The 19,403-nt window shown below is 40.7% G+C and overlaps 1 protein-coding gene across 9 annotated transcripts in view; it reads right to left on the bottom strand.

Moving 5' to 3' along the window:
• Positions 1-226: 226 nt before the first annotated feature.
• Positions 227-19,403, bottom strand: part of EXOC6 (exocyst complex component 6) — a 99,135-nt gene continuing 79,958 nt past the window's right edge. For 4 of the 9 annotated variants that reach the window (XM_063338260.1, XM_063338262.1, XM_063338265.1 and 1 more), the window contains 3 exons: positions 2,291-2,403; positions 1,832-1,843; positions 227-1,353 (listed from right to left, as the gene is read on the bottom strand). In XM_063338260.1, coding sequence (XP_063194330.1) covers positions 1,221-1,353; positions 1,832-1,843; positions 2,291-2,403 — 258 coding nt within the window. In that variant the 3' untranslated portion in view covers positions 227-1,220. Of the gene's footprint in view, positions 1,354-1,831; positions 1,844-2,286; positions 2,404-19,403 lie in introns of those variants that run through there. The other 5 variants (XM_063338261.1, XM_063338263.1, XM_063338266.1 and 2 more) reach the window with 2 other exon arrangements.

Here is a 19,403-nt window from a genome sequence, read left to right as displayed (position 1 = left end):
TACCGTCCCAGCCCCGCTCCGCAGGGCCCGCCGTCCCGGACGGCAGCGGCAGCCGAGGGGGTGTTCTCGCAGCCCCCCCGCGGCCGCACCCCGCCGTCGGGGCCCCCCGGATCCCCCCCTCCGCCTGCCCCGAGGGGGAATCACCAAAGAGCCGGGACCTGTGCGGGTCCCAACGAAACCAGCTCTGAGGTGCGTCCCGGTGCGTGAAAGCGAACAGGAATACGGGTGAGGTTTATATTACTGTATTTAGACCGTCAATAACTTAAAAACACAGCGAAAATGTACATTATTTTTACATTTGGTTTGTATTTGTTAGACATTCTCTTTGTGTCTAAAATAGCCAGGAGGGAACAGTGCAAAGAGAGCGGCGGTGGGACGAAATGCTAATCGCTGGGATGGGTCTGGCAGTAGAAAGCACGTACGGACAAACAGATGCGGCACGAAACCAACAGTGGCAAATCTATTCCTTACTGCAACCTGGGGAAAAGAACCCGGGATCTTACAAAAGTACAGTTAGAAATAGTAACCCTGAGGAACAAAACCAAACCAAAACAAAATATCACATTATAAAGAACTCAAATGGTTATTTACATTCACAACCTCAAGATTAAACCCTTTTGGAGAACAAAGCCTATAAGCCCTAACGCTAAATAAATATCAAGTCTAATTCTCAAGTAGTTTTCAAAGGTACTAAAAATCATTAGATTTTTTCATACCTCCAGACTACAAAATCTGGTATACAAAATTTTGTCCAATCACTTTAAGGCTAATATACATTTAATGCAGGAAAATGATAGGCGGCATCTGAAACGCAAGTATCTCAATGCTTAAAAAACATTAAATTAGGATTCATCCAGAAAACAGCAACTAAGGGATCATTTGTCAAATAATTCCTACCCGGAGCAAAATTTTGGACACCATGTCTGCAGATATTTAAATAATGTATTTACAGTTCAGCTGTTCCATGTACAATACGATTGAGCTGGTTTTTATTGTACAGTCATTTTTCACCATTTGTTTACAATATACAAAATAGTATTCAATCCATTAAAAATACGTACAAAGAATTGTTTGCTGAAGACTCCGTGTACAAGCCATCTACTGAATTTTTCCTTTACTCCGTGAAACGAATGTCCTAACTGATAGCACTGTTTGCTTAGTAGAAATAGTGGCTAAGAAATAACCTCTTGGCGTGATGAGATACCATCGATTTAGCAGGCCTATGTGTGCTGGGACATACCATTCACTAAACTCCTAAGTTGCTTTACTACAGTCTCTATTAGCTTCTGCTTGTCACGATCATTCTTCCTGAACTGAGCAAAAATGTTGTTCTTTTTGCTAGAATCTTTCATTCTGGAGAAATAAAGAAGCAAATGACACAGACACGTTAGAAACATAATTTGAAAAGGAAAAATGTGACTATTTAAACAGGTTTACTTTTGTTCCTCTTTTGATCTTTCTACTAATAAGAACTGAAAGATTACAAAACTTGTTATCTATGTGTTCTTGAATTAAACTTCCGCAATGCGGAACTCGTTTTAACAAATATTACTTCACAAATCGCCCGTAAGTGTTAAGCAAATATCGCTTCGTCAGGAAACTGGCCCTACCAAATGTGTTAAAGAGAGAAGCAAACCAGAAAACCCGTTAGTATCATCTGCTTCCACGGTAAGTTCAGACTCAGCGAACGGGTGTGTTTTGTTCACAGTTTGTCAAATTACCCGATACCGTTATTGCCGATCTCCCGTACCAATGGATTTAAAAACGAAATTCGGGAAATAAAAAGAAATTGAAGCGACAGTATTTTGTAACAACATAGGGCGATACGTACCCTCTGTGAACTCTGCAAAAGGCGCATTCACGGCAGGCGGGAGAGGAGAGAAAACACCGTTTAGAAAATGCCTTTAAACCACCGCGTTATTTCGACGCGGTTTTTAAAAAAGCGGCTCGATACCCGGCTGGCGACAACCCAGCCCTCCCCAACCCACTCGCCAGACCAAGCCGAAACGCTCGCCCCGGCTTTTATCCGCGGCGTTTCCCTTCCTTAAAGCGGCAAAGTCGGGAAGCGGGGGTTGCGCCGGCATCGCCCGCGGCTGCCGGCACCGGGACGGCGAGGAGTTGTCGCCGCGGCTACCGGGATGGCGACCCCGCTCCCGGCCTCCGTGGGCGCAGCGTTCCCAGCCCGGCACCCACGGGGCGTCCCGCCCCGTGGGTGCCGGGCTGGGAGCGCTGCGCCCACGATCCGCCGCCCACCCGCATCCCCCTCCCCCCCGCTTCTTCCCGCACTTACTTCTCCAGGAGCGTGAGTGCCGTGCTGGGATTGACCCGCAGGTATTTGGAGGTGGCTTGCCCGTAGTCGGCCAGGTAGGTGGACCAGTCCCACACCATGAAGAGGTCCAGGAGCTGGGGCGGGGGGGGGGGGGGGTAGAAAAGGGCGGGTGAGGGAGCGCGGAGCGGCTCTGCGGGGTCCGCTCCCTCGCCCCGAGCCCAGCCGACAGCCCCTTCACCTGCCCCGTTTATTTCTTTAACGCCTTCTCGCCTCCCTCCCTGCGCTGGTTTGGCCCTAGGAGGGGATGCTGATGGCTTCGCGCTTTGCTCTTTCGGGGGCTTGCTTGAGCGTGGGGAGCGGGAAGGGGATACTTGCATCTGTTGCTGCTCACAGCAATTTAAACCAGAGGCTCAAGTAGTCTCAATTAAGTGAATTAAACAACCCCTGCTGCACTCTCCGCGGCGACTGATCCCCGTGACTCAGCCCCAAGCCCTAGGCACACTTCTGGCCCAAACAACCCTCAAACACTTAAATGGGGGTGGGGGGAAAGCCTCCAAACGCAGTCCTACATCTGACCACAGTTTCGAATCAGGCCTTTGACTCACGATCTCGGAGCTGCTGTTCAACAGAACAGCCTGCTTCTGCAAGCAGACGCAATGCTTAACCTCCAGCAGCCAGCACCATCGCAGCCCTGAAAGCTGAATTCACCCTCCGCCATCACGGGTGCAGGCCGGGCGCCCTGCCCAGGCTGCCTGGGGCCAGGGCACAGGCGGCCCTGCTCGCTCCGTGGAGCCTTTCCCACGGCTACCTGTGGAACAGCCGGTCCCGCTCCCACTGACGTCAATGGCGGGGTGCCCCAGCTTCCCCCCACCTCTGGTGCCTGGCCTTGTCCTGCTGCTGAGGGCTAATCAGGCTGGTTCTCAGGCTGCCCTGTGTTAGCCAAACCTACTCTTAAAATAAGCGTGGGGAACCACTAGCAACACCGCCCCGGCGTGCAGTGCCCACGGCTGCTCCGCTGAGCTGGGTCCTCAGCGTCACCTAGAGCCCCTTAATACCTGGAAAGGTTGGGGTGGAACAGGATTTTCTGTAACAAAACCACTTTAAGAAACGTTAACAGACTACTGCGGGTCATACCATTTTGCTATTTAAATAAAGAGCCCTTTTCACTTTAAACATTTGCTCCTGCTAAGCTGTTACAGCTGGGGCACAGCAGCAGCAGCCGCCCGCCCCTCTGACTGCTCAGAGTAGGCTAAGAACAGGGCTGCAACCTCTGAGAGCTTTGCCTTCCTCAAACTTCTCAGCCTGGTAAAACATCACAGATCTCCAGTAACGCTCATCCCCAAAATCATAACACCAACTTAATTATAAAATAAAAGTATACATCTGGTCTTCACAGCTTCAAATTTATATGCTTTTTCTTCTCCAGATTTTTCCACTTCCTAACCCCTTTCTTATGTCATTTTCAAATAAAGTGACTAATTTATATTAATTATTTTCCAATTAATTACTTCTTCCATATTTGTAGTATTCTCTTTTATGAATAAATAGTAACATTTCCTGGCTTTATAACAGATCTCTGATACAGTTACTACTCTGTCGTTCCAAAGTCCTCCAGGGACCACTACAAACCTCAGTGACATCTAGATTTTACATTTGACTATCTCATTTGGGTGAAAGGTGTATAAAAAGCAAGGAGGCTATTTTCATTCTCTACTGACTACATATCCACGATAGCTGCCAAGGTCAAATGAAAATAGTTCTTTTTCACAAAGCGCTTTCTCAGGATGGGCACCATCAATTCTCCTACTGAGCTGGAGAGAAGAGAAGATGCCTTTAGTCACTAAGCAAACAGGCTCAGGAAGGCTCTGAGAACTCAGGAATTAGTGGCATTTGTGAAACCCACAGCCTCAGTTTCTGCTGCATGTTACTCATCATTTCTTATTTCTTGCCTTACAGCAGCCGGTAGTGCCCAGTCCTCATAGAGGCTGTGTGACACATTCAAAAGCACAATCAAAAGAGCAGCCAGGCAGGACAAGCAGAACACAACACAAGTTGAGAGGATAAAGCTGACAGCCACAGGAACCCAAACTACATAATCTGGAAAGTTGATGTTCCCTCTCTCTCTTACAGAGAAGCAAATAATGTATTAATAAATCACTACTATTTACAATGCCAGTTGTCATGGGCTCCATACGGGACGTGGTCCTTAAGAAAGGACCATGCCAATGTTCCTGCAGAAGTTGTGTTCAGTAAATCAGAGGTGAAAGATTTCATTTCTTATCCCTATTGTAACATTGAAATTGAGGATTCTGGGTAAATCCTAAATAACTCTGAAGCTCTGTATCCTGTTAGCAACATGCAGCCCAAAGCCATCGATGACTGATACAATTACAGTGCTGACAAGTTGGAAGAAACTTTCCTGCCAATATCGCAAGAACAATTTTCATACCATACTTTCAGTGCCTGAATCAGCCATCTGATTGTGTCATGGCTCCGGGACATCCTAGTGATAGTGACGGCTGGGGTGGAAGATTACACCTCATCTGTTGCCTGACCAAACACAGGCACGTAGGGCTCTAAATAGACCATGGAGTCCGCTGCTTTTCAACACGTGAGGTAAAACAATGTCCCAAGAGAACATGAAGCATGTTCTGCACACTCTAAGACAGTCCTGGCTCTGAGGAATGACACTATCGGCAACGGGGGATGTACCCTGAGCATTTTCCCTGCTCCACACCTGGTCAAAGACCTGCACACAACCAGCCTCATGCTAATAAATCTCCTAAATCAAGGCAGCTGTCATGACATGTGGCAGGTAACACGAAGGACCAGGGACATGCAATCAAATGACACATGCCACTCAATCATAGCTCCCTTCCCTCCTTCTGCACATGTGTTCAGGGGCCGCAGAGTGACAAACGTGCCCCGCTGCTGGAGTAAACGCGACAGAGCTGCAGACCCTGCTGGAGACCAGGCTGCTGCTGTGCACAATTATACGTTGTGGGTTTTGTCCCCCTCACAGCTGCAGGCATATTGCTGTACATAATGGACTTTGACAGCACGTACTGTACGCTGCGGGTGGGCAAGAGCTGCCTGGTGTGCAGCTCTTCGGATCTGTGTCCTGGCCATTCATATCACCTGCATCGGAATTGGCACTTGGCGGATGTACAGTCAACGCAGGCACTTTGTGAGGGGAGCAGGCTGGCCAGCAGCCAGCAGCAACAGGGACAGTCTAGCAGAGCTGCCCGTCCCAGGACCATCACACGTGTACGGGAAATAACTTCAATCCACCCATCATACAAAGCTTCCCTTGAGCACAACCCCGGATTCGCCTTCACTTCTGCAGCCATGCTGCAGAGGTACCCACCCTACAGTCTGCTTCAGCTTCTGCTACTCTGTTCCTTCCTGATTTACACTGCCTTTTGCTACAAAAACGTGTGCCTTGCTTAAATGAAGCATTTTAATTCCTTCTCCTCGTATAGAAAGACCTCTATTAAAGTGGGACTGTCTTGGTCACAGGCATATTATCTGAATATACCCATTCGAAGATGCACAAAAATATTTGGGCTACTTGATGTGATTTGAACATACTCTTGGAAAGACAAAGTCGATAATGAAGCACTGGCCTACTGAATCCTTTAGTAGATTATTTTTATTTTAGTAAAGGACAAAGTTACCTTGAAATTTATACATAAAGATTATTGAAAATAAGAGAACATAAAGATGCAAAAAACCTGTTTTTTAATTCATGCAAACAGATAGCTACATGAAATTCATCATGAAAATTTGGCCAACTCTTCAACAGATGTGAAAAAAACCCCACCAACTTTTTCCCTATATTTTTGCTGTATTTTCATTCACAGTAGATGCATGTTAAAATGATTTTATAATGCGACAGGGACTAGGCGTATGCAAAACCACAAGGAGAGGGACGAGCCCTTGGTAATGTTACACGGTACTCAAGGTGAAGATATAATGGAAATACTTTGTGGATTTGGCTTGACATGCTGACGTGACTCATGCTACAGAGATGTAATACGCAGGATATGTTAAGTTCCACTGAAATAAAAGAAGGTTGTAAATCTCTGCAGTTTTAAATACTGTGATTACTACTAAAGCCGAAAAAGAAAAATTATATCAAGGGCAAGTCTAATCGTAAAAGCATTAACTTTGCCAAAAAGAGTATCAGCTACAATTAAAACAAAAAAAACCAAAAAACAAACCCAAAAGAGTTAGGGGATTTAAGTTCAGGTGAGCTTGCCCCACGGCTTCTCAGTTGTGAAGCACAAAGTACAGGAGAATTTGCTGGTTTTGTGACAGTAGTTCTTATTCTGGCAAGAAGAATCAACCTGTTAAAGACCAAATTAAAGCAACATTTCCCTACTGCTATTTTAGCCACTCTAACTATCACTATTACCAAGATAGTAATTTAAAATAAGACGCATTGTCTCGCAAGGAAAGGTCCACACTGACATGCACTGTAGTAAAAGAAATACATGCAGAGAATAGGTCCTGACAATAAATATTTTCCTGCCTCAAAAATCAATCCAAACCCACAGTGTAGCACAGCACACTGGCGCTGCTGGCTGCGACTGCTTCACAGTTAGCATGTGCATTGTTTGCCTTGAAATTACAACCGGAAAAATGTTTATTTTGCACATGCATCTTTCCAGACTTAACGTGTATGGGAAATACTTCAAACTGGACAGAAAGGCAACCTCTCCCGCTACCCTGAGAGTCAGTGCAGACCATTAGCTGCTAGTCAGCACCCAGCCCCACCTAAGGAGCCACCCAAGGGTGCTCTGTCAGAACCAGCTTACCACGCAGCTGAAACACTGTCAAGCACCGAATAAACTAGAAATACGTACTCTACTACGCAAGAACAATGGCCTTGTTGTACTCTCTTTATCCCATAACAACCATGAAAAATAAGAATAAGCTGAGACGGGCAATGCTATACCTGAGAATTTTACAAAGACGCAGAATACACTTCCCTGGGAGCAAGGGAAGCCTGTCTGACTAGGAATAATTTGCAGAGAAGTGTGTGTACCTGTGTGTGCGTCTGAGTCATTACCAAACAACAACAACAACAAAAGAACAAACTTTATCCTTTCTAGTATACCAGATAGAGTGTCCAATAGACTGTCCGCTTTCATTTACAAGATAGGGTATACACTTCTGCCTTATTTAGAGGATTTGCCTCTTCTAAAGATATGATAGAAGGGGAACGTTTATCCAACATCTTGGAACCATCAGGGCTGATAATCAGACAGCAGCATGCTCCTTTTACTGTATATGAAAAGAGTGTTGCCCTCTCAAACCATCACCTTATTAGTCACATATATACTTAAAACATTATAGATAACTTTAGCCTCTGGCTGCTGTTCTGTGCTTGCATTTTGAATGATGTCCTACAATACTTTGATTTTCTAACTTTTTGCTCATGTCTATGTATTTTCTAAATGTCTTTTATGTCTAACATCAGCTCTTTCTGCTTGAAATAAACACCATGTGGAAAAAAAGGTGTTTATATATACTTATATAAAAGGCTATAGTATTCTCTTACTTTATGCAGATAACTGCTATTTTTAATTTGAATACTTTTACTTTAAACACAACGATTTTATTGTAAAAGATACTAAGATATTTTTCTGGTTAAAAGAGGTCTTACTTTAAGACCTTGATAGCTAACAGGTTTGGTTAACGCAAAACATTACAATATTGATGCCACAGGGGAGAAAATGTTCTTAAGATTTTAGGGACAGAATTCTGTTTTCAAATAGTGCACTTGCACCTGTTCTTCAATGTCAGTACTCTTGCTTCTTCCCAATCTAGGTGATATGGCCATGTTTGGATAGAAATTACTGGTAAAGTAAAGCCCAGCAAAGCTTTTTCTTATATTACCTAAAATCCCGATCAGCTCAGCCATAGTCCTGTATTTAGGCCATCTTGTAATTAAATGAGAATTTTGTGCACTGGGAACTGCTGGAATCGACCATCCGGCCCTTTCAATGCTGTTTGAACCTCTTGTCACATCCTCAAATATCATACAGACGGCCTTTCCTTTTTACTTTTGGGCAACTGTCAGGAATAATCTTGGAAGAGAATGCAAGTTCGGGAACTAGCTATCCAGAGTCAACAGAAGGGTTTTGCAGAAGGAAATGGGGGCAGCGTCCACCAGACCACAATAAGCGTGTTGGTTATACTAAAAAAAATGTAATTTTAAATTATCAAGGTAGCTTAGTACAAGTTGGAATGGTGCCGTTATCTCCTCCGAAGTAGCAAGAGTGTCAGCAAATAGCTTTGGTTGTACAACAGGCACCAGTGACAGAGGGGCCGGAGATAAAAAATGAGGAGTTGTACACTTAATATCCTGCTTACCTTTCTGTAAATCCAAATACTCCACCAAAAGAAAAGTAATTCTTTTAAGGTATCACTATCAGTTATGTCCTTCTGGTCCACTCTCTTTGCTCACAAGCTGAATATTTCTTATGCTAAACAGTTTATTAACCCCTAATCACCCAGTTACTTCTGGACTTGATTGCATGTGTAATTACCTTTTGTCAGGTACAATTTGCCTGATAAACATGTCAGAACACTTGCTGCTTAGTCTGTTGAAACAGATAAATGCTGTCTTTCCACAGCCTTGGGGCATAATTAACAGGGGGAAAAAAAAGGCAGTTATAAAAACACACAGAAGCTGATTCAGTGAGGCAGGAGTTCACAGCGTGCAGCCGGCCAAGGCCCATTGCCTGGCCCGCTATGCTTGCCTGAGCGCTCATTGAGCTCCAGCCTGCTGTGACAGGGCAACAGGGGCAGCCCTCAAAAACTGAGATTTAAAGTAGGTTTCCACGTGAACTTCAAAAAAAAAAAAAAGAGGGGGATGATGCCTCTTTGGGAAAAAAAAAATATAAAAATCAAAACAGCCAAAAAACCAAACCCAAAGTAAAGCAGCAGATAATGATATTGGTAGAGTCCCTGTCATCGTTATGTGTTACACGCTCAAGTAGGCTCTCTGGGATGGGACCAGGAATCGAAAAAAAATAAAAGAAGTCAGAGGAAAAAAAAAATAAATCAGGAAAAGCAAAAAGGGCAAGAGTTAAAAAAAAAAAAAAAAAAAAAAAGCGCTTAGTGGCATTCTTGGGCTCAGTTTCTTCTGGTTTCTGCCCTGTAGTGTTTGCAGGTTATGTACCCACGCACTACGGGGAGTGCAAAAAAAGAAATCCTTACCTGACCTCTGGATAACCCAAACAGGAGATTAGCCCATTTCCAAGCAAAGCAGGTTGTCACACTGTTAGGCCAATTGCTTCTATTGACACTTTGCATAAACATCTTACACAGGGTGATCAGAAAGGACTGTTATGCCATTAACGCTCTTTTTATTTTTTTATACCTAAGCCTTACAGAATAAAGGCCTTTCTGAGTAAGGGATAACAAAAGGGTCAAAAGGTCACAAACATTCTTTTAAGTAGGTAAAAATCGGGGAAGTTTCAGATTCATTGAAAAGTGCAAATTGGAACTTTTTTGCGTCTTGCGACATTCCAGCACGCTCAGCTTTTTCTAATTTTACTTCTAGTAAATTAATCAATCTACTTAATTGTGTATTTTTACTTTTACTTTTAAATAAGAAAATGCTAAAATCTTCATTTTAGGAAATAGCAAGCTGTCTAATCTTCTCAGCTAATCAGCAATCTAAACAGATTTAGACATTACCATTAAAATCCTCATGAGGAACAATGTAAAAATATATAGAATTTTTTCTTGAAGTGGTACAACTAAACAGTCTCTCACATACAGTTTTCACCTATAATTTACACAGCATGTGGTTTGCACTGTGTACAGCAAAATATTCTATATTTTCCTTTGTTTTGTTTTTGCTTTGATCAGAGATGGAAACAATCTCCCTTTAATAGTATAAAAGCCACCTGCTGGGCATCGCAGACTACAGCTAATTGGTAAATTCTTTGAAATTTAGATATAATGGATTTTGACCTCTTTAATTAAAAAAATCCCAAAGCCTAGAATACTGGTGAACTCTTCTGGGAAACGAACAGTGCCAAGTATATACAGCTGCAAGCTATGCCAAATCCTTTCTTAGGAGAGAATACAGAATACCACTGAGATTTTTTCCTTGAGGATGTGTGGCTTTTGACCTAGAAAAAAAGCCCCGTGACTATTGTTAGCTATATATCATTTAAGTCATTAAGATAAAGGAATAGCAAATATATTAATATTTCAATTATTAGTATTTGTATCGGAGTACGGAGCTAAAAAGCTCTAAAGACGAAGGGGACTTTTTCATTTTAAACACAGTAAACTCAGAAAAGCCACTCACTAATGTCCCACTCCAACATTTCCCACCCCGAGGAACTCACACTGTACCTATATCCACCTTTAATTCAGAAGAACAAACAGGTTTGATGACTGAAAAGGAAGCCAGTCAACCAGAATCATTGCTGTTTCATAATTTCTGACATAATGTTAACCTTTCAGTGGAGCTATAATCTCATCAGTTTGTGAACTCTGAAGCAGCGCTGTCTTCCTTTTGTTAAAACACTTATTTATACTCTGCCCAGCATAACGGGGCCAAGATCCCTGACTGGGACTCACAGGCACTGCAGTAACACAGCTACGCAACACCACCACTTTCCTTTTAGTCTCTGCTTATGTTTCAGGCACAAGTACACGTGAATATACATTACACAGGTATACACTTATTTCCAGTGGATTAACAAAAAATCCTGCACGAACACAAAGATAACACCCCCTTTAGTTCACCAACTGTTATCTCCCTGTTTATTAAAGCTTGCACACCATGAAAGCACTTATTAGATTGAAATTAAAAATAAAAACAGAATCAGAACCGGATAAAGACAAGTCTTGTTCACTCTAAACTTTTCCTGGTCGCAAAGGCAGAGCGGAAGTATTTAAAACATAGTCCAGCTTACAAGGAAAAAAAGACAGAGTTTGCTAATTGTAGAATAACACCGTACCAACCAAATGCAATTATCACTTAATCAGTTGGTGTTCCTTACTGCTGACAAATATCTTGTTAGCCTGGTTAGCAAGTCTGCCTGCCACTTGCCAAAATATTTTGTTTTATTTACTCCTGGTGACTTATTTTGTGAATGTGGTGAATTTTAAAATCCCCCCTACTGATCACATAACTGGAATAACACACACTGGTATTTCAAAGTCTAAATTGATCTCTTGATCTGTGAATGTCTCCCTATAGTTTATGCTACCCTTTTTCTGGATTGGTATAACAAATGCATTTCCAAAGTGATGTTATGGGGACTTAGCTATGCAATTCCCATTAGTGTCAATGGGGGTCGCAGGCTAAATTCCTAGGCAATGCTTTGAAAATTGAGCCTTGGATTTTCAAAGGAAGGATAGTTTGTGTTAGAAAGGCAGTGTCTTTCCGTTTTTAAGCCACCGCATTAAAACTTGCCTTTTTTTTTTTTTTTAAAGCACTAGGCATTTAGAAATTGTGCCTAAATTGGGGACTTTTAAATGTTCACAAGAATGAAACAGTTTTATATTTAAATGCTTCCATCTGTTTCAAATTTATAAGGGAAAACCATATCTGTCACTATCTTGAATGCTGGGATACAATCTTTAACACATTTGTAAGCATATAATATATAAACTCAGAGGTTATGACAGCTGAACCCCTGGGAATTGTTGTTACGCTAAGAAAAAAACAGAAGTTACTTATGTTTAAATAAGTCCTTTATAATCTAAATTCTCTGAAAGGGCAGAATTCTTTCCTAAAATCTGGACCTTGAGGAACACGGTGAGAGATGCCTGGTCTTGTTATATTCATGAGCAATCCCAAATACCTTTTTTATTCTTGGACACTTCAAATGAACTTAGGCCTGCCTACAAAATAAAACGCTTGCTGTTGAAGTCACGTGAACAAGCCTGTTGCTGTTACCGTAACCAGAAAAACACTTACAACGTATAATTTTTACAAATCCCATTAAAACTTCAAGCAGCCCAAGATGTAACTTCTGAAGAAAGTCAGTGAAAAATAGTCACTGAGGCAAATATAAATAGCTAGGCCCTATGCAATACACAATATAGCAACAAGTAATACCTCTTCAAAGAAGATTTGTTTAATTACAGTGCAAATGTTTATTATGAAGTGTGTTCTTCATCATTAAAGAATAAGCTGGACTAGTAGCAAAAGAACCGTCTTTTGAGTCTAGAAACAGGGAAGAGTTTGAAAAGCAGGAGCCTGGCAGACAGTCAGGCTCCAGAGGGCACGGGCTCGGGCCAAATTGCTCCGGTCAAGCCCGTTAGCCCGTACACGAAGTCCCTTTAGACAAAGCATAAAACTATGTCAATGATAAAATTTGTGTGGATTAAAAATTGTGTATTATGCAATGGTCAGGTCATTCACCTTTTTTTTGGGTTTTTTTTTGTTTGTTTGTTTTGTTTTGGAGCTTCTGACGCAGAGGCGTACACGCTCAAACAGCACGCAGGGGTGACAAGTGCAGCCCCCCCAAAACAGGACATTCGCCTCTGACCTGAATGAGACTTTGAAAATACAATTTCAGTTTTTAAAATTATGAAGCATTTAATATAGCACAGTTAAATTTAAGCTGTCATTTTCCTTCGGCTTCTGTTTTTATTTTTCTTTTTTAAATACGAGTGGCTACCTGCAAGTAGGACTTAAACATTGAAATTTACCAAAACTATTATTAACTGAAGAGGTATTTTTTACAGTTAAGTTTAAATAAATTTTCTATAAGCATTGTTTGTTGGTTTTTTTTCCAACTGCACAAGACTTGTAAGAGGCTGGCTTTAAAGTACTTGGATCTTCTACAAAATAATGCCATAAATGCCACATGATGTGGTGCTGTACCTTAAAGGATGTTTCTTGGGGATTTAAAACTGATCATTCGTATCAATCCTTCCTGTAAAAATACATTTGATGTGTTTCACTGAAAAGATGTATTCAAAATTTTCAAAATCTAATGTTAGAATTGGATTTAACCCCCTTCTCTGGTTTAGAGAAGGCGGGGCTAATTAAAAATCATCTAACTTGGTGCAACTGGACTAAAATTTAAACGCAAAACAAGCCCATTTCAACTTCCATACTATGTTCTGGAATTGAACACTTGTCCCATTTGTCATATTTAAAATTTAGCCGTAGCCATGTGAGTAACTCTAGATGCTTTCAGTCTCACCAGAGGTCAGTATATATACTATACCATGAATAGTCATTCTCTGACAAATGCTGTTTTGAATAAACTAATCCAAACTGTCCTTGTATATGCACACATCTGATCCATAAAGTCAGGCTGCTGTACCCTGGAACTAAACATCAGTAGAGATCTGCACAAGTATAATTACAACTCCAAGTTTAATTCTCAGTAGGAATACTTCTAGCCTTGAAGAAAGGATTTTTAGATACACGGTCCTGGCATGTGAATGTAAACCGATGCCTACGAGAAGACAAGTAAGCACGGCACAGCTCCACAGCATCAGGCTTGTGCTCACACAGGAGGCAAAGACGAGCCACTTCAACTCTTGGTGTGAAGCTGCAACTCAGAACTGACCCAGGAAGCTGCCGACCTGGGTTGGGAATTAGCGATTCAGTGGTAGAACGGGGTATTTCCTTTTCCTAGCTTTCCAGTTATTTCTTGTCGTATTCTGAATTGGACCAAAACACCAGAGGAAATTACATCTAAGAAAAAGACCGAAATTACACTGTTACAGAGACTAAGGTTTCCAACCTAACAGACGCTATACATCATGTCCATAAGGTTTATGAGCATCTCTTGAATCTGCAGCATTTGGTCTCCACAGAGGTCAGTGATCTCTAGTGTGCACTATGAAACACATCATCTCCACTGAGGTAATTTGGGTTTCTAACAGCAGGTAGGGGAAAATAGTTTGGTTCAACACAACGGTCTAACTATTTTTTAATCTATAACTTTTTGCTTTGGTTTGGTTTATTTTTAAGAGTTGTGCGGTTCTCAAAAAGCTGCAGATCTAAAACAAACAAACAAAAAAATCCCAGTCTCAGTGCTCCAGATTCTCCTCTTATGTGTCCATCAAAGCCCTCAGCATTTCAGATACAAGGCACCTGTCCGAAAAGCCTCTGCAGGAAGCAGATACAAATATAGAAACTGTTCAGTAAAGAATCTCAGCTGATCTTGGATGCCAAGTTAGAATATGTGGAAAGCCATGGAAATCCAAGACATAAAAGGCCAGAAACCAGCATCATTTTGTTTGCATCCAGAAACAAAAATCCAATGCAATCCACAAGGCAGAAACACTTACAGATGTGCTCATCATGAGTTTACTGTAAACAGATAGTTATTTCTTCCAAAGTAGTGCATTCAGGGTACGGCTGCGTAACCACCCTTCATAGCAGATGAAGTTACATCCCTTAGGGAAAGCTATACTAGACCTGGGAACCACTGGACAAGGAATTCCACAATCAGTAGCTCTGGAATGTAAATATAGACAAGTTAAAAGCAAAGCCAAAACCACTAGACAGAAGTTTCATATTCTTTCATGGACAACCTTCACTTTCTTCTTTAGCTACTACAAGATGTTTACTTCCACATTTGTATCTATCAAATGACTCTAAAAACATTTCAGCAAACACTACAGGCCGTATAAAATCCTGGTACTTGTTTTTGTTTTTCTTGTGTAGATAACTTGGTTCAGCAAAGGCTTCTGAGCCCAGTAAGTTGCAGTAACAAGAAACCCAGATAACTCAGAATTTGTTTTTGTTGGCTTTTTGCAAAAGATCTTTCTTCTCCTGCTGCCATGTTTGCAAACATTTTAGGAAAAACCCTTTCTGCTTAATGTCAATAGTCCACTATTACTGCTTTTCTAAGAAACACGTCTACAAGAAATTATTCTCCTGGGAATTTTTTTTCCTTACAATATCCCTCTTCTCATTACGTCTCAGATGGTAATATTTTCTTAAAATGTCGCATCTGAAAAATTATTTTTAAAATTACTCTGGAAGAGAGAAAAATTCCAAAATATGTAACATGTCATTTGTAATAATTACTCTTCATATCTTAACTCAAATAGATCCCAAAATACATGGAACTTTTGCTGAGTAATGATGGCACTGTTCAGCGTCTAATGCCTCTTGCAATTTGAAAACCTCTTCCCCTGATTTTACTTGCCACTTTGAAATGTTATCCCTTTCTGGTGAGTAATCCTGTGCCAGATTCTTTTGCTTCTTAAACGAACGTTATTCTCACCCTTTATTGACTGACCACATCTATTATCACATGTAAGCAGTGTTAATCCTCTAGTAATTAACACCCTTATTAAAGTAATTTTAACTCAAAGAAGTTTAAATCGCATTATTGGTTTTATTTAATTAAGCTATGGGGACTGTTTTACACCGTCATTTGAGTTTTCAGCTTGTGCCTTTTCAATCTACCAGTTACTGTGTTCCCCCCACGTCCTGGTTACCTGTGTATTTCTGTCTAGGAATTATTCAACACCATTCTGTTTCACTGTGAACTTTTTAAACTATCCACTATGCCAATGGACGCAAGACTTAGACACTATACTGAACCTATTACATCCAAAACTATAATTTGGATGTGCATTTCAGTGAAATCATCACATCTATCCTTCCACAGGCCTCAATATCTTGTTAGTACTTAAAATGAAAGAGACACTTTTAATGTCCTTCTTGTACATCCTAAGCAAGAGCAAAGAATTTTATTTAAACTTTAGACTGGCAAAAATAAAGGATAATCTGAATGCACTGAGTTGTGCCACTTGCAAAGGCTGGCTCAGCACTTTTTCTGTTACTTCAAAAATAAGTCAAGTTTTAAAGTTGCGTGTGTCTGTGTGTCTCCACTGCATGTTCTTTTCTATGGGAAAATATCTGCTGGCCTATGTTCTCTTACAGATCTCAGGTAAGCTACTCAACTGACATGTTTGACACAGGGTCAAAAGATGAAAACTGTCTTCTGGTTTAACTGCATCATGTTACACTGGGCACTCTGGAAGAGTGTGGGCTAATTGTGTGTCCTCCTGGAACGATTTCCTGGAGGCATGCCACCGAAACCGGGAAAGCTTGCGTTCTCCTGGGAATACGGCAACCTGATGGCTTCATGGACTTTATACACCATTAACTGTGTACTGAGAGTCCTTTCTTTTCTTTGGGTAAAAACACATCTTCAAAATTCTACTGATTAAAAAAAGAAATGTTCTTAATGAGTCTTAGCATAAACCATAGAAAATGACAAACATAGAAACAAAAGGATAAGAACAATAAAGTACACATTTATAGTCAGGGACTGACTTTTTCTTTTTTTTTTGTCCTTCATCCTGTATCTTTAAGTTCTCCTTTTCTCCTCCCCATCATCTACTGCTTTCATCTACTAATCTTTTGACCTTTTTTTTTTTAAAAATTTCTTTGCGTTTCTGTTCATATTCACTCTTTTTTCTCCCACCTTCATTCTTTTCTATGAATGCAGGGTCTGCTACGTTGTGCCGTTCCTTTGCTAGTAACGCTCTAGGGAAAATCCTCTCCAAGAAGAGAACTTCTTTAGGTTCTAAACTATCACCTATATGTAAATCTTGTATGTAAACTTTATCTGTTATTTCAGTATTCTTTAAAAAAGTGCAACTTTTAAGATGACAAATTGCTCCAAAGCTGACACACCCATAACAGACATATATGTTAACATAGTATAAGCCAGTATGGTATAAAACTGTGCCTAAGAATATGCTGGTGCAATCATATTGCTTATAGTACAATTTCTTCACTTAATTCAGAAACCAGTTATTTACATAACAGTACGAAATTCAATAATTTCTTTTGCTACCTATTAGTGTCTTTGTACTAACAGAAGGAAAATATGAGGGTTTCATCTCCCAAATTTCACTGACTGACTGGAGACAGTCAGATAGTAAGAATAATATTTTTTTATTTGTATTTCTGCAGTGCTAAAACACTCAGCTGAAGATCAGTGGCACATTATGGTACATATTGTACAAACACTTTTGAAGATATGATCTTTTTTCTAAGACACTATGATTCAAAGGAATAAACACTCATTAACTACATTTCACTTATTCAAGTCCATACTACATCTATGCAACTCCTTCCTTGTGTTGTTATTGTTCTGCAGCAGAGAAAAATTCTTGATTTCTTGTTGTGAAAGTTCCCTTTGATTTTACTGGATTTTACATTTGCCCTATAGTGACTTCCAAAGAAGAGACGGACTAACTTTCTTTCTCACAGAAGAAACTCGCAAAAGGAAAAAAATGGGATAGTCTGCCCGCTGCCTGTGATTGTCAGACAATTTAGAGAATGAAGGGAACCTAAATATGTCAATTGATGCAACTGAAAAAATACTGAAGGCAAATCTGTAGGGTTAAGGGTTTAGTGGTGTTGCCCAGTATATACTAAATACCAGTGATACTACCAGCTTAGTTAAGGCTGGAGGATGTAAGCAATTTTGGGGCAGAAATTATTGAATATGCTAATGCAGGTACCAGTCCCATGGCTCCCTGATGGGAGACTAGGGCTCATAGATGTTAAGAGAATACAAATAACAAGTAACTTGAAGGAAAACAATAATTTTCTTCTCTTACATTGTTCAATTAACAATGCTCATTCGTTACTCATAGGAACCACACACCACCCATGGGATTCAGAGGAAGTCCTGTGGAGCTGGGGGCTCCAAAATCGAACTCCATCCATCAGCTCAGGGCTACAGAAGGGCCCAGACACAATGGTAGAGATCCTGCAGCAACTGGCTGTCAGCAGGAAGACAACAGCTTGATATAATGTATTCACAAACTTCAGGAAAGTCATGCACCCAAATCTTCCTTCCTTGCATTTATATAATTTCTTACGTGACAACGATAAAGGCGAGTATCAGATAGGGAGCAAAACTGCTAGCAGAAGAAAACTAGACAGAAACTTCATTCCACTGAATAACTTCCACTGAATGCAATATGTATCAGTCACGCAAAGGAAGGTCAAGTAGGAGTTTACATATATAGTAGGCACATCGATCAATTTCTTCTAATTCAAGTAAGAGATTTGTTAATTGAGAAATCATCTGAAAGTGGATCTTCCGAAACACGTCTACCAACAGATCCTTCTGCAAAAGAATAGAAACCTTCTCCAGACAAGGCTTATTTTGTGCTTTCTCTCACCGTGTCCTTGGAAATTATGTCTTTATGAATAGTTTCCCAGACATGTAGCATGCTAGTTATTGAAAAAATGTAGTATCTTGTCCAAGAAAACCAAAGCCTTTGGGTTCTGGCGTTATGGACAGGGTATAACTGGTATATGCACTCAACTACCAAGGATACAGTTTTAGTGTCATTTACATCATGATCTTACAGGGAATTCCTCTGTAACTATGGGATATGCTCTCTTGAACAGAAAGGTTTTCCAGATATATGAATTTTTTATCACAACAGCAGCTCTGCAGATTTTGAATGAATTTATTAACTATTTCTAAACCTTGCCTTATCAAAGTTGAAAGCTGATTAAATGTGACAATTGGTAGTATCAGATAGGGACTCAGGTATGTCCATCTAAATAGACTTGACAGCAGCTTTTGTCTACCTTTTTTTTTTTTTTTGGTAATATCTGCTTTGATCAATGTCTCCAGTGAAACTTTTAGTAATTTCTACGATGGTTGTTATTTAGAAGCTGAAACTCCCCTGCACTGCTCTAAGAAGTCAAGTGTTTCACCTGCACATGACAAATGAGATCAATAAATGTCATTTCCTGTCTCAGTTCCAAAAACTATAAATTCACCAAACAACAACAAAACCCCTCTCTTGCTCAACTAAGGCTTATGTTCTTATGCAAAGGCTGTTATCTGCAGGGCTCTAAGCCAAGCTGAGCCAGTGCTTCATGAGTTCTGTCGTTTTCTAAATACACAGTAAAGATTTCTTGTCAGCTCACCTAATTCTTGTGTATGTCTGGTTCGGTAAGTGGAGAACTAAGAGAATTGTATCCCTTAAATGAACTGGCTTAAAGAAACAAAATTATTTTCTTATTTTTGATAACTTCCATGGTTTAGGTACCTACAGCATTCTTTACTGTCAATTAGATGATGACATTCAGTTTAAGCATTATAACTCTCCCCACATAGTCTTTTGTGCACGA

Source organism: Chroicocephalus ridibundus, chromosome 6, assembly GCF_963924245.1.
Source record: "Chroicocephalus ridibundus chromosome 6, bChrRid1.1, whole genome shotgun sequence".
NCBI classification, from domain to species: Eukaryota; Metazoa; Chordata; class Aves; order Charadriiformes; family Laridae; genus Chroicocephalus; species Chroicocephalus ridibundus.
Note: the sequence above shows the minus strand (reverse complement) of the source record. Positions and strands in the feature narration are given on the sequence as shown.